This window comes from Plectrocnemia conspersa, unplaced genomic scaffold (assembly GCF_051122295.1).
Source record: "Plectrocnemia conspersa isolate PC_06_02 unplaced genomic scaffold, ASM5112229v1 ptg000008l, whole genome shotgun sequence".
NCBI classification, from domain to species: domain Eukaryota; kingdom Metazoa; phylum Arthropoda; class Insecta; order Trichoptera; family Polycentropodidae; genus Plectrocnemia; species Plectrocnemia conspersa.
In genome coordinates this window covers 3,212,007-3,228,537 of record NW_028277172.1, presented here as the reverse complement: position 1 = coordinate 3,228,537, position 16,531 = coordinate 3,212,007, and the positions used below count along the sequence as shown (strand labels likewise).

Below are 16,531 nucleotides of genomic sequence, written 5' to 3'. Positions count from 1 at the left end.
TCATTTAAAACACAAAAAAATAATAATAAAAAAATAATAAAATAAATATTTAATGCTTATGATATCTAGAATTGATCATTTAAACCTTTGTAAAATTATGAAATGGAATTCCAAAAAAAATCCCTTTGTGTATATTTTTATTCAATGTATTTATAAAATCATCTATATTTGCCTAAGAGATTTTTAGCATTTACCACCTAATTTTGCTTGGCACTAAAAGGGTTAATATAATAATAAAATGAGGCAATAATAAATTTAATATAGATTCAGTGAATCAAATATTATTTTACAAACTATAAAAAAAAAGTAATTTAAATATAAATGTATTATTTGTTTGAAAAATATCAAAGAATAATTGTTTATATTTATATGTAATAAAATAATGTTAGAGTACGCTCGGGATAAGGATGCCGGATTGTTATTGTGTGCGTGTACATGTATATGAGAGGGAGAAGCGATGTAGCGTGTACTTCGTTGTCTCGCTTTCTCTTTTAAGGACAGTCGCTGATTCGTCAACGCTGGTATTCGTCATTAAAGTGCAGTGTGGCACAGAAGTTCGATCTTCTCTAGTGATTTATTTTAAATAATTTTGTGTTGATATTGGTTTAATTGATATCAAGGCTTCAAATATACACTGTAAGTTATTCGTTCTCTTACCCGTGGATTAAAATATTTTAATTATTTTTCCATTAATCCGTACGTTGTTGGTTTTTTACACTATTCTCTGTAAGGCTTAAAAAGGTTATTATTCTTATCGTTGCGCCAATGATAATTTTTTAATTTATTCAATGGATTCTAATGATTTAATAGAGTCGTCGAGCCATTAAACAATCTGCGAATAATTTTTTTCCCATTTTATATCTTTTTGCTTTTGAAGAATAGCTAAAGACATCATTATTTTTTGACTAGTGAAAGATTTTGAATTTTGCAAATATTTAATTAATGACATCAATGTCTGGTTTCTTCGATTATATAATATATTTTTAATTGTCCGTTGAAATTTCCAACTTAGCTCAGATGTATGTATGTTAAATAAACATATATTTTCTTTTAAAATAAAAAAAAATAATATTCTGAGCGAAATTGTTTTGAGCCACACAGTTCACGCACACAATAACAAACCGGAATCTTTATCTCGAGCGTAATCTACTTGTGTATTATTAAAAATAAGTATATATATTTAAATTTAATACTATAAATATAAATAATTTTAGAGTAGCGATTTATAATGAAAATAAGTACAGCTGGGAGAATATATGCGAATTTATATAATTATAGTCCTAGGACAATTCGCATAAATAAAAATTTAGTCAGCCTCCTGAATGGAATTCAATAACACATTAATTATATATTTTTATCTTATCTTTGTAGCACAATAGTTTAATTTAATTATTAAAATTAATAATCCATATTTTCCCAATGATATAATTAAAAATAATTAATAAATATGTAGAATTGTATTGTATCGGGTTTGGCGCTTACGTTCGTCGATATCACTATTGTCTTCGCTAAGCGTTCGGAGCTTTCATTCAATAAACTAAACAAAAATAACTCATCGGCGTTTATTTTGAACGTCAAACACTAAAACAATGTTTGATTCGTTATTTAGTATCGATAACACAATCTGTCAATCGACGATTACGTAAAAATGTCGCTTTGAAGGACACCACCTGAAAATTCACTTTCGCAATATTCTTGTCCTTGTTGGCAGCGATTAATACACATGTATATAAATCGCTGGCACATTTTAGATATCATATTTGACGTGTAAATTTTTTTCATCATAAGCCACCCGTACCAATTTAGTTGGATTGATTCGGACGAACGACGGCTCGTGACGATAAATTTTGACGCGATGCAACCGAGCTGTAACGTTGCACAATTTATTTATTTCGCGACTTAATTTCGCACTTTCATCGATGAAGGAGAGTCTTACATCACTGTGACAATCTATTATAATTTATTAGTGTTTTTTTATCAATATAATTTTAAAAATATTGATATTAAAGCGTATTATATACAACCTAATTTATAGTTTTGATTAATATTATTTAATTGATTTTTTTATGAAATTTATTCCGAGTGCTATATGGCTATTTTGATCATTTTTCGGCACGCCACTGCGTGTCCATGTTCAGAACTAGGAATGTGGGGTATCGGTCGAAGAGTGGCGCCTTTGAATCCAGTTGGTAGCTGGACGTGTTCGGATCGGGAGCCGAGGGTCCAGCTCGGGTCCGAACCCATGATTAAAAATCATTAAGACTTTTTTAAAGTCGAATTTTAAGCTAAAAACCAATTCGCGAACCATCCACAAAGCGCTACTTTTTGGTACCATTAATATATCAAGTAATAGTCAGTGTTGTGTGAATAATTATAATAATTGTGACGCGATTATAAATTAGGTTAAAAGTGAATTAATTAAATAATTCAATGTGACACAAAGACCATCGTTTTATTATGCGATTAAATATTCATTTTATTTTTTTATAATAAGTTTTTACTTTATTAAGGCAAACATTTTAACGACGAATATTTAGCACATCTTTAAAATGTCAAGAATAAAAACTTCTCCTTCTTCGCAATTACTGTCAGCGAAAGAAAAACTAAAAAAGCTAAGTAATGAATTTATTTACTTAGTTATTATTAATTAATATATAATATATTTAAAAAATACATGTGCTAGATATATTAATAAATTTGTTTAAATATTCTAAATAATGTTACGGGGCTACTTTTAAATGCGCATTATATTTAAAAATCATATATTTTTTTTCGAATAATTTTAATATTTTATTTATAGTGCTGCTTCAGCTTGCAAGTCTAAACTTAAATAAATTAAAATTTAAAACAGTGTTATAATTTATTTTATAAATATATAATATGTATTGTTGATAATATACTTTTTATTATTTTAATACATTTATAAAAACTGAAAGAATGTAAATTATAATTAAAGAAAAATATTGTTTTCGATTCTTGTCTTTTAAATCTAAAGATCAATATCATGTACTAATATCAAATGCGTCACCAAATTGATTAATTTAATATTGTATTTTTATTCTTTATTTTACTAATTAAAAATATTTTAACATCGCAAAAAATATTTCATAAGATATTTAATCGATGTGTTAGCTAATCTCTCGTCAATAAATTATTTGCACAATGCCTCAATAGCTTAGTGTTGATTACTATTTAATAAATATAAAGTAATATAATAATAAATGCGATGGTCATTGGGTCACATATAATGGATAAATAAACAATATAAATTTATCCATTCTTAATTACATATAGTCCCCACAATTGATGAGATGAAACTGAATTTTTCATAAGTTTATGAGCTGATAACCACTGAAAAGTTTCTACATATAATTTTGCTAAAAGAAATTGTAAAATTTCTAAAATACTCGAAATCACGGTGCGCGTGCCGCCCGCGTGGTCTATCGCAATAACGGCACGGCTCGGCAGTTAACAGCAGAGGGTCTTAAATGGACCTCAATAACTGCCACTGGGCTGATGAGGAGGAAGTGGCCGACTTGGACCTCTCCACCTTTACCAAGGACTACTCCAGATTTCTTACTGTCTCCGAGTACGACAAGGAGGAGCTGCCTCACGTCTACGACCTGGTGCACAAGATCGGCTTCAACAAGTCTCTTCTGGGACTCGATTTTACACCCATGACCATTATCTCCTCGTATCACTTGCACACGAGAAAAGGTTTGCCAGGAATGAATGAAAATAATTTTAATTCGAATTTTCCCTTAGTGAATTGGCTAAGTTTCTATCAGACTGAAATTTGATATTGTGGCGCTTTCACAGTCATTTACAATTGGTTTGAATTGAATATAAATCGTGACAAAATAAAGCATATCTAAGATCTTATTGATGATTTAATTAAAATTGTTGTTTAAAACAATAGATAATCTCCGTTCCGTGTTGTTAGTAATTTAAGAAGATATTTTATGACAATATGTCTTCAAATGATCTTCAAATATGTTTTGAATATTAAAACTAAAACATACCTTTAAAAATCCATATGAAAAGCTTTTTAAGTTCGATCAACTTCTAAAGAATCTATAGTCCAAAAATCAACGATTTTAATTCGCATTTATGACACAACTTTAAAAAGAGCCTTCAAAATTTCTGCCTTTATAAACAAGCAGAAATTGCTTATTAAGTAAAATATTGTGGTTATTTAAAATATAATATTTTAAATATGTATGTAAATATTAGAAATATAGAACTAATAAAGCTTTTTTTTATATAGCTACATATGTAAAATATTGCAATAACGAAACTATTTTATTGGAGTTTCAATATAATTAGTCCGCTTAAAAAATGATCAGTTACTTATTATTGAAACAGTAAATAATTAAATATATGGTCAAAAAGATTTTAATAAATAGTCAGTAATGCTTAAATTGCGGCTATTAAATTAATAGCCGCAATCGAAGCTTTACTGACCGTTTATTAAAAAGTTTCTGATCATATATTTAATTAATATTGTTTTATTAAAAAGGAAATGATTTTTTTTAACTCTTGAAACTCCAATAAAATTGATAATATTAATCCATCATAGCGATAAATTATTACATATAAATGATAACTCTTTCGTATTTCATATTCGATTTTTATAGAATAAATTTATTATGCATATTGAATATTATATTTTTCTGTTAAAATACCAAAATTCAGTAACAATACAACTGAAAAATAGACCTTTAAATAAGTATTGATTTATAGCATAAAATTTACTAACCGTAAAATACAGATCTTTGAACATTTTCTCAGATATGCTACAGTATTTTTTTATTAAAAAGGTGCAAATACACAAAACTATATAATTATTATAAACATCATTATTGAATAAACCATTAGTTTTAATTTTAGAATAAAGGTCAAAATATTTATTTTATTAATTTATTTATTAGAAAAATATTTATGGAATATTTTTTTATTGCATAATCTATATTATTTTACTCTATTAAAATATCAACATTTGGTTGCAATAAAACTAATGTATCATTTAATATATTCTGAATAAAATCAGAAAAAATTCTAATCCAATAAATACAAAGCTTTGAATTAAGAACATTTTCTCAAATACGCGAGAGTATCTTATTTTTATAAAAATATAACAAATATCCATAATTTAATTTTTATAATAGACTAAAAATTATTATTTTTAGGAATATAACATTAATTCTCATTTAAGGGTTAAAATCAAAAATACGCAATTGAAATTAAGTTACAATAATACACATATTAGAAGAACAACAATATTTTTAATTTTACAATGTTATTGCTGATTTTATGTATTATCAATAGATATGTATATAATAAATACAGATAGATATAAATTATGTTTGTTTTAGAATTCAATATAATAATACAACTTAGGTAAACATAATATTAAAAAAATTTACATAATTAATTTAATACATTAATCGATTCTACAATTTTATGAAATTTAAAGCAATGTTTTATAAAACGTCTTTTATAACCAAAAAATTTAGCTTCTTTTGCCGTAGGTGTATTCTTAGATTACTTTTTAGTAACAATTCAATATTTATCAGTACCATTTTTTTAAATTTTTATATAAATAAATTAAGATGATATGGAAAAATATCGATTAAAGAAAAATATATTTTTTACCTTAGATGCAATATGTTTTACTGCATATACTATTTGTCTTCAATAAGTTGCTAGTCTTAATATTTATTTAAAGCTCAAAATTTATAATATTTTTACAGCATTTTAGTAAGTGTAGAAAATTTTTATACATATGACATAATTTGTTTTATATTGTCTTCTACTTAGTTTAATGTTTATATTAGTCTATTATTTATTTTAGGATCAGCTCTCAATATTATGTTTTTTATTATTTGATATTAAATCGCAGATAATAGTTTCAATGCTTAAAATATTCCATTTTAAAATAAAATATTTTATTCGATACAAATTGTATGATTTCTTAAAAATAATTTTTGAGCAGAAAAAATCAATTGAGCCATATTTTTAATAATCGCTTATAAATCTCTAGATAATTTATATGCTTTTGATATTTATTTACAGATACAATTATAGTGAATATTTTAACAAATTAATTATTATTTGAGTTAATATTAAAATAATGTTATGGGTTGTGAGTTTTCAATGATATTGTGTATTTTTGAGGCCATAAAAATTAAATAGATCCAAAGAGCATAATTTAAGTCATTTTTGTAAATATAATAATTTTATTATCTGTTTATGATCTTTACAAATAATACTACAATAAAAGCTCATTTTAATTATGTTCTGTATCAAAAAAGCTAAAGCTAAAATAATAACTAATGTATCAATAAACAGTATTTACTCTTTTGATATAAAAAGCATTTTTAACTTTTATCTAAAAAGATTTTTGTATTGAGTTACGTTCATTATTAAATAACAATAGCTAGATTATTAAATAATTTTTATTCTTGCAAAAATAAATTTGTCAAATAAACATAGTGGTTAGTAATAAGGTTTTGAAAAACATTTAACTCATGAACTATAATTAAAGAACCATTTTATATGTTGTATGTTCATATTAATGGTGGGTTGTTAAATTACCTTTTTTTATTTACATTCGGTTTTTTCAGGCTATAAAGATCTATCAGACAATGTAATATATAGTATTATATGCAATACCTAAAATATATTCCAAAATCTAAAAAAATCTGTTCAACAATATTTTTTTTCTTGTGCAGTGTTTCATGGTTAAGTGTTACTGTTCTTTATTAAAAATAACTACACTTATGCTGTTGTTTTGAATCATATGTAATGTTTTAAAATATAAACGTATGCATGTTTATATAGTATATATATCTAACATCACTCTTTATATATAAATGTATCACTATATAATGTTATGCAAATTAATATGTAATATACAATTTTATGTAATATACGCGCGCATAAAATATACACTTAATATATTTGGAACGCACTTAAATCACCGCGCAGCGATCCCAGAATTTCGCGATCGTTTCCCGATATAAATTTTCGCATTTCTGCAAATCAAAACACGCCATATAACCGCCGTGCGATTAATCAAAACTCGCCAAGTCTCACGGGCTCATGCCGCGTCGCCAAATCGCTCATTTTTTTCCACGATCCCAATTTAAATCTAATCCGCAAGTTTGAGAAGCGCGGAAATTCCGGAATTTCCATCGGATATAAGGCGGGTTTATATCTATCTGGCTAGTGACAAATTTTTCCTAGCTAGCGCTGACTTGTGCGTGTCATCTTAATTTATGTCAGCCGCTCGAATTTATACGTATTAATTTTAATTTTTATTTTCACTCCGCTCCGCGAAGCGATATAAAAATATTTCCTAAGATATTTTCGGAAAAATTGCCCGTTCAGGGTCTTGGGCTAAGTTTATATGCGTTTTTTACTCGCATTAAATCAAAATGAACTAAAAAATATATATTCGGCTGTGTGAAATATTTACACATACATATCGATTTCTATAACGGATCTAGAGTTAGAAATAGAACTCCGAATAAACATCTTTTACAATGTGCCGATGTCTCAAAGGAAAAACTTGAAACATTATTATCCATATATATGTTAAATTGTAGCTAATGAACTTAGTGTTTAATAAATATTTACAAAAATCTGATTGATTGTTAATGGTTATGAATGTTTCATTGATTATGTAAACAAATATAAACATATGGTATATTTTTAATACGGTTGATAAATAATACGATTAATTAATTTAAAATGTGTATTTTAAATACATATTTTGTGTTAAATATTTTGACTCTTTTTTAATGTATTTCCATAGAATAAATTTTTGTCCTAAACTGTGTATAAATATTTCCGAAACGTTACAAAACACCAGAGTCGTCTTGTGTAAGCATCGTAAAATATTTTTTATTACTGTTCAGCTCTTTTTAAAAGCTCTAAATATTTTCTTTATATAAGAAATATTCTCCACCGTGTTTTGATAAATCTATGCAAAAAATATGTGCGCGGTCAAGAATAGATAGAATCTGTGTCTTTCATTGACAGTTTTATTAACCAACGATCCATCGATCTTCGAACAGTCCGCAATATGACGTCACAGAAGTGTGCTTTTTATTCACGTGTTCTCGATTACTTTTTTGACGTTTCATTTTATTGCTATACCTACAAAAAAGTAACATGACTTTATAAAATAAAATAAAATTAGCTGTCAATTGATAGTAAAATTGTCAGCTAGAAAAATAGGCTCATTGAAAATAAATTTATAAAAAATAACTATAAACAGTGAAATATTAGTTACATAAATTTTTCATAATCAACGGTAGTGATCTAATAAATAAAGCTATAAAATGTTTATGTACGGTTCTTATTATTAGTGTATAAATCATGTAAATAAAACTAATTTCATATTTTAGAACGTGATATATAGGCAACATTTAAATGCGCCACTTGATGCTTATATTGCGACATAATAAAAATGTTCTCGATATAAAACATAAGTGATGTATTTAAATATATCTCAGCGACATCGGGTTACATTAAGTGATATAAATACTATTTCCTTATTTTTGTTGAAAATTAGCCAATTGCTGATTTTTTTATTGCTTAATGCATATATATTCCTTTTATTTACATATATTATAATATTAGATAATTCCAGAATAAATGTCGTTTTTTTTAATGAAGCAAAAAATCGCTTAAATGTTTATTTTAATTTTAATGCTTTAAAATATAATTTCTTTCTAAAGATATAACCTTCTTCCACTTCTCGATCAATTTTTAATTTCAATATCATAAAATGGCTTTGATGCAAAATATTCCGATAACTAACTTCTCACGTCGTCTGCATTTTGATTTTTTTTATCTAGGAAGTGCTGTAGTGAGTTCCTTGATTTTATCAAGAGTCAAATTCATCACATAGTGACGCACATTGTCGTGCTGTAGAACTATTCAACTTTGCAATCAAAATATATTTTTTAAAGTAAGCTCAAGCTACGAATTAAGTTTTAGTACTTGATCTTTGGATAGCCACTGTCTTTTACGGTGATTTTTATCATATAATACAACACCCATTTCTCATCTCCGGCTATCAAATTATTGAGAAAAGGCGATGAGCTTCAAGATCCAGAAGCTCAATTCGCGTGGCTATGCAATGTTGAATCAGACTGGTTTAGCGTAAGATTTGCTTCAAATTCTGCAATTATGGATTATAGATATGATTAGCATCAACACAGATATAACAAAAGTCGTTCTCAGGTTTTAAAGGCCAAAGCATGATTGACTGTTAAAACATATTTTGACAAAATGATTTCCGGATTACCTATATTTGAACACTTTTTATAATTATTATAAATTACTTACTAAAACTTACTAAAATAGTGGTATATTATTTAAATGATTAAATAAACTTATTTATTGCTTGATTGATTGATTGATATTAAATGACAAAGAAGCATAGATTTATTTTATATTGATGAATAAAATATATGATAAATATTTGCGAAACGTAATTAACTTTCCAGCATAAGTTTTTATCAAATTTAATTTCTTAAAAATATTTTGAATGTTTAAAAGCACTGACTTGATCGGAAACAGCGCATTAATAATATGAATTATTTACTTTTATACACTTTTCTTCGGCGCCGTCGACACCAAACGTCAAAATCGTGCCAAAGCTCTGAAAGCTCCAAACAAATTGGACGATTACAAAAAACATCTGTTATTTTTTTTTATATTTTGATGAATTTTCTAATCCTTGTCATTCGTTTTCTTCTCTTATCCGGACAACGTTTTGACAACAATTTGTCAAACGCTAAAGATTCTAAGCGACAATGGCCATTCGTTATACGGCGCGAGCTTTTCTGCGCTAGAGCTTTCCGTTGGCCGCTACCGGTCATCTGACAGTTTAATGCGTTTTGGTCAGATGAAAAGATCTGATCCGAATATACACACACGACATTCGCTCAAATCGACGCCATGTTGTATATGTGTATATATGTGCATACATATATTTTTTCTAACCCGTCAAACGTTTTTATCGCTTCGCGTGGGCTTTACGAGATTTATCCGACGCGCCATCCCGAGCGTGTGATTCGATTTTATTTTCTAATTTAACACAAAAATAGTTAAGATCGATATCTTAACGTGAAAAGACTTAATTTTAAGTTATGACAAAATGTTGTAAAAAGAGCTTTGATCAAACGTTGATGTGTAATGTTCTCAATCATCGGTAGCAAATAAATAGTTTTCATCATAATAAAACTGTACAATAATGTTTAAGATAAATTATGTATAAGTAGAGCATAAATTATGTAGCGCGAAACATATTTTAAATTAATGTATTTTTTAATGTAAAACTATCTAAATATTTTATGGATTGTGGTCAAGGTCTTGGTTTCTTGATGGATAAAATCATAATAAATTTACATACTGAATAAAAAATATTTTACTGTGTGACTAAATAACGTGTCTTTGAAACAATTCCAATAAATCTCATTGCATAATTTTATTAATGTTAAATTTATAACATATCACGATTAAATATCATATCAAATATTAAATCAAACTAAAAATATAATATTTATATGGAAAAAGATTTGCAAAATGAGCTTTTTATGTATTTTTTTGTAACATTTTTTTTTATATATTATAGCGATTTTTTATATATTATATCAAAGTACTTTTTTAATAATCTCTAAAGCTTAATATTTTTTTTAAAGATTAGTACAGATATTGCAAATATTTTAAGCACTTAAAATTCTACATTGTTAAAAAATTATAGTATCAAAAGTTTATGAGATATGATTCAAATTTTTTTTCCATTCTGAATTACTCAAATAAGTTATAGAAAAATAATTTATATGTTTATAAATTATTTAGTAGTGCAATTAAAAGTAGCCCAGAAACATTTTATTGATTTTTATTTATATTAAAATTAGTATTAAAAACAAATTTCTCCGCATGTTAAGATTTTTTAATGGCGATATTATCTAAATAAAAAAATACAGCAGAGAATTTTGTTTATATTTTTTTTATAGTCTCATGCTTTAATTACATCATAGCACTTAATGACCTTTGTTTTATATTTCAGCTGAAATCAAAATGCCGTCAGGACACGTAGATAGGCCACAGATCGATGACAATCACGATGGAACAGTCAGCATCAAATACGAACCTAGAGAAGAAGGTTCGCACGAGTTAATCGTCAAATTCAAGGGAGAACATGTCCAAGGTAAATCTTACTGTATTAATATAAATTTAATCTAAGCCATGCTATTTTAATAGCACATATAATTAGGCATAGATTTAAATATGTTTTTCTTTCTAAAAATTGTACCATTATGATAATCAGCAACTCTCTATCTATGTCATAGTCTGCGAGGTATTTCAACGTCCAAGGCAAATATTGCAAAATGTGTATGATTTTAATCCAAAAGTATATAAATAAAATGACTCCTGTTCGCACCATGTCGCTAGGTGTGTTTTTCTTGGCTTCGTCAGATTTTCGACGGTGTAGAAGCGATGCAACACCAATTAGTCGCACAAGCTCAATTCGCGTTTCGCTAAAATATATTTATAGTTTTGATGAATTGCCCTCAAAGTGCGTGTGTGTGTCTCTTGATTCCACTGAGCAATTGATTTGAATCAGAGCTGGCAAATGGTCTCCAGATTTGCCAAGTGTTCTCCATTTCAAAGCTTGTCGTGTTCGATTAGCAGCTATTTGAAACTCTGTGTGAAAATGAAATATACATCTGCAAATAAACGATTTCCAATAAGGTTTTATTGATTTTACTATAACTGAGTTTGATTTTATACTCAGCTTACAACGCAGGGTACACCCAATTTAAATACATTAAATAAAAGTTTTCTATTTGATTTATAGTTCAGTATTTATATTTGAACAGTATTGAAAGTCCCTTCAAACTATAACTATGTATTCAAAGCACGTCAAAAAATCTTTGGCTTATCTTTGTATATAATCTGAATGTCCACGATTACTAAAAAAAACGCATTGTGTCATTTTTATACGTATTTATTGATTGTATTGTATGTCTCCAAAAATAGTTCATCACTCTAGTTTTTATTATTGGAATTATGTTTTAGGCATTTTAAGTTAGCCTAAATTAAACCTAAGTCTTTTCATTTTATTACGTGTTGTATATCATTTCTTTGATATATTTTCTAGCGCTAGTTAAAGATAATAATATTTTTTCAATATTTTGCTCATCGAACATGGTCATGAGCTAATAATTATTAATAATACTAAACAAGGGACAGCATAAAAAAATGTTGCGTGGTGATAGAGACATGCGGCTTGTTCCTATCACCACGCGTATTATATTATATGTATAAAAGTAACTTTCTCTCTTGTATTCGACTAAAAGTGTGTAATTTTCAGGCTCTCCTTACAAATTCTACGTCGATTCGCTGACCACAGGCAGTGTCACTGCTTATGGAGCTGGTCTACTTTCTGGTGTCAGCGGTGAGCCCAGTCTCTTCACCATCAGCACTAAAGGAGCAGGAGGCGGAGGTCTCTCCATGGCCGTCGAAGGCCCTAGCAAAGCCGAGGTATAAATTTACTCAAACCAACTACCCTCGATAATCTTGGAGTTTACCCAAAACCCGGTACTAACGATCTCAATGTAGCGCATCGTCGATCTCCTCGACGTGTCGGTTTCGGTAAGCGGAATTCAAATGCGATCTTCTATTTCGAGGTTATATAATAATCTGGAAACTAATCAAGATAATTTATAGCGTGGGGGCGTGTTAGTCCCAAAACGTCTCCAAAGAAATCGAGATCTTATATTATTAATGGATTTTTTGTACAGATAACTGCTCATGACAACAAAGATGGAACTGTTTCCGTGTCTTATCTTCCGACGGCTCCTGGAGAGTATAAAGTCAGCGTTAGATTTGGAGACAAACACATCAAAGGATCGCCGTTTGTTGTTAAGGTAAGACACCTTAGATTATTAATCAAAGAGAAGAAAATAAGCGCAGCTTTCTACAATAGTAGCAGAAGTAATCTACATATAACTCATTTTAGTAACTATTTTATACTACGATCTAAAGAGAGTGTTCCTTGCCACACTTCACGAGAAATTTAATATATAAATAATAAACCCATTGTTCTTATTTATAGGTAACTGGAGAAGGAAGAAAAAGGAATCAAATCTCAGTCGGAAGCTGCAGTGAAGTAACGCTGCCCGGAAAAATCTCAGATGCTGACATTCGCAGTCTGAACGCTTCCATTCAGGTCAATAGTCTATATATATTATATACATAACTGTCCAAATAATCTATTTTAAGTATTCCCAAGAGTATCTTTCATCGATCTAAACTGTTCTTCTACGTATTCTAGGCACCTACTGGACTTGATGAACCATGTTTCTTGAAACGTTTACCATCAGGAAATATCGGTATATCATTCACACCTCGCGAAGTTGGAGAACATACCGTTTCCGTCAAAAAAATGGGAAAGCACATTACTAATTCTCCATTCCGTATAACAGTCGGAGAACAAGAAGTCGGCGATGCTAAGAAAGTTAAAGTAAATGCACTTCAAATAACGTAAATCTCTATCTATATAGATGAGACTTAACATATTTATATTATTTATTATGTAGGTGTCTGGCACTGCTTTGAAAGAAGGAAAGACTCATATTGAAAACATGTTCACTGTTGATACTAAAAATGCCGGATACGGTGGTCTTTCACTCTCCATTGAAGGTCCGAGCAAAGCTGAAATCCAATGCCAAGACTCGAACGATGGTGTGCTCAAGATTAGCTACAAGCCTACAGAGCCTGGATATTATATTGTGAATCTGAAGTTTGCTGATCATCACGTCGAAGATTCGCCGTTCACCGTTAAAGTAAATAATGCGAAAATAATAGTTAATAATTCTAGTTAATAGTCCACAATAAAAAAATATTATTTAATTTAATCAGAAATAATATACAATAGTTCTTAATGTAAATTATAAACTAAAATTCATCAAACAATACTTCAATGTATGCTAGTCAAAAATGTTATATAAAACAGTTCCAAAATTGCTTCAGAGGTCACAGCTGTATAAAAAAATAAATAATAAATTAATTATGATTTATTTTAGGTATCTGGCGATGGATCTAACAGGCAAAGAGAAAAGATCCAAAGAAACCGTGATCCTGTACCCTTGACTGAAGTCGGAACTAACTGCAAATTGACGTTCAAAATGCCAGGTACAACTATACATAACGTTTATTAAGAAAATGATTTTATGCGCGCGCTCGTTGGCCGTTAACCCCATTTCTTGGCCTTAGCCGTATTATTTACAACTTGGTCTTAACAATTATCTTAGTGTTAATTGTTTTTATATACAACTTGATTTAAAAAGTCGTAGATATAATGAAAAAGCTTTCAAAAATGACAATTTTATCCAAGTTTTATTGCTCTTTTGGATGCTTCGCTCGACATTAAATTTCCCATGAGAGAAGTATTTCAATGCAACATATAACAATCTGCGACTGTGATTGCTATAGATTGTTATACAATGCGAGTTGCATATTGAATCCGCTTAAAACCTGAAAAGAAGTCACTTAGAATCAATGAGATTCTGGGATAAGCGTATCAGTCATTATCGCTGTTCCAAATTCTTTAGCAGGGTTTGAGCTGTGGTGATTAGCCCTTTGATTGCCAGAATTCGATTTATCGACTTATGCTACTTTGATGAAAGCATTGAAAAAAGTCGGATGTACTTTAAATGTGGTGTAGACTATTTGTTTCAGTGTCATATAACATTTTTTCCAGACATATATTTTTTGTTATTAATGTATGCCCAAAAAGCATGGCAACCAGAGGGATAACTGGTAGCTTAGTTGTTATTTATCTTGACAATTGAGTAAACGTGCTGCAACTGGCTTATGTCTTAAATCGATACATTTATATCATCGACTTTTACATCAAAAGTATTAAAAATTGCTTAATTCATAAGTTATTTGAAACATTTTTTTGTGACAATATAATGACAATGCTGTCTGCTTGGAAAGATTAAGTGTTCTGTAAAAAACACAAACAAAATACATACTTTGTGTATAAAAAAAGTGAAACTAAAAGTCACATATATTTTATTAACTTCTAGGAATCACATCATTCGATCTTGCTGCCACCGTGACCAGTCCTGGAGGCGTTTCTGAAGACGCAGAAATCCAAGAAGTAGAAGACGGTCTTTATTCGGTTCATTTCGTACCTAAAGAACTCGGCGTTCATACTGTTTCAGTCAAATATAGAGAAATTCACATCCCTGGTATGTAAATTGCTATAATTTATCTTTATCGACTATATCGTTATTATAAATACATGCATATTTTTAAGGCTCTCCTTTCCAATTCACCGTGGGACCGTTGCGTGATTACGGAGCTCATTTGGTAAAAGCTGGAGGCACAGGTCTAGAAAGAGGTGAACAAGGCGTCAAGAATGAATTCAACGTTTGGACTCGTGAAGCTGGCGGCGGCCAATTGGCTATATCCGTTGAAGGTCCTTCTAAGGCCGAAATCGACTTCAAAGACCGCAGAGACGGTTCTTGCGACGTTAGCTACATGGTCGAAGAACCAGGTAAATATATTGTTAGGTACATTATTCCTTATTTTCTGGACCCCGCGTTGGGCGACCGTCCGATAATTACAAATGACTATTCAAACCATGCTTTGATTTAAGGCTTTTGAAAATCTGCGTGGCTATTGTGCAATTCTGGGTGCTCTGCTGATTTATAATTTCGAGCCGAACCATGTTATTTTGCTTATTTCTAAATACCACTAGTGAAACTATATAAAAATAGGGAGCATATTAGTTTTTTATATAAATTTTTTACATGTTAAGACTTTCATAAAACACATGTAGAATTCCAAATATGAGATAATTAATAAAATGGAAATTAAAACACTAATTTAATTAAAAAAATATGGTTATAATAAATACTTGCAATATGATGGTCTTAGTTAATAAACATAGCGACACAGCTGCATTCTCTGGTATAGATGCACACAAATAATTCACTGCATTATGTATAATTCAGGTGAATATCGCATCGGACTCAAGTTTAGCGACCAGCATATTCCTGACTCTCCGTTCCGCGTGTACATCTCACCGGCCATCGGAGACGCTCATCTATTGGAAGTGGCACAATTCCCTGAAGGCTTACAAGTGGACAAACCGGCACAGTTCTACATTAGATTGAATGGAGCGAAGGGTGAATTGGATGCTAGGGTATGTATGATTTAGATTCTCTACAACAAATCACTTTCTAGAACATAATGTTGAACATCTGATCAACAATGAGTAGAAAATAAATTAAATTATTGATACATGTATTTCAAGTTACCAGATAGATTAATGATCATTTAATAGTTGCATATAACCTACATAGTTACTATATTTTCCTCAAGATCTTATATGTAATTGAGAACTATGAAAAATTAGGTTTATATATGTAATTTACTCATTATTTATTTAATTTCTGCAATGATTAAATATGGCATCAATGATATTATTTCA

At 29.1% G+C, this 16,531-nt stretch overlaps 1 protein-coding gene across 20 annotated transcripts in view; it reads left to right on the top strand.

The window, feature by feature from the left end:
• The window catches only part of cher (filamin A protein cher), a 73,529-nt gene that overhangs the window by 54,366 nt on the left and 2,632 nt on the right, over positions 1 to 16,531 (top strand). For 8 of the 20 annotated variants that reach the window (XM_088190431.1, XM_088190430.1, XM_088190432.1 and 5 more), the window contains exons 3-12: positions 11,090 to 11,230; positions 12,398 to 12,567; positions 12,828 to 12,953; positions 13,142 to 13,255; positions 13,361 to 13,549; positions 13,626 to 13,871; positions 14,112 to 14,220; positions 15,120 to 15,284; positions 15,353 to 15,592; positions 16,053 to 16,243. In XM_088190431.1, the coding sequence (XP_088046557.1) occupies positions 11,101 to 11,230; positions 12,398 to 12,567; positions 12,828 to 12,953; positions 13,142 to 13,255; positions 13,361 to 13,549; positions 13,626 to 13,871; positions 14,112 to 14,220; positions 15,120 to 15,284; positions 15,353 to 15,592; positions 16,053 to 16,243 (1,680 nt within the window). In that variant the 5' untranslated portion in view covers positions 11,090 to 11,100. Of the gene's footprint in view, positions 1 to 2,184; positions 2,433 to 2,494; positions 2,617 to 3,294; positions 3,718 to 11,089; positions 11,231 to 12,397; positions 12,568 to 12,827; positions 12,954 to 13,141; positions 13,256 to 13,360; positions 13,550 to 13,625; positions 13,872 to 14,111; positions 14,221 to 15,119; positions 15,285 to 15,352; positions 15,593 to 16,052; positions 16,244 to 16,531 lie in introns of those variants that run through there. The other 12 variants (XM_088190413.1, XM_088190425.1, XM_088190429.1 and 9 more) reach the window with 12 other exon arrangements.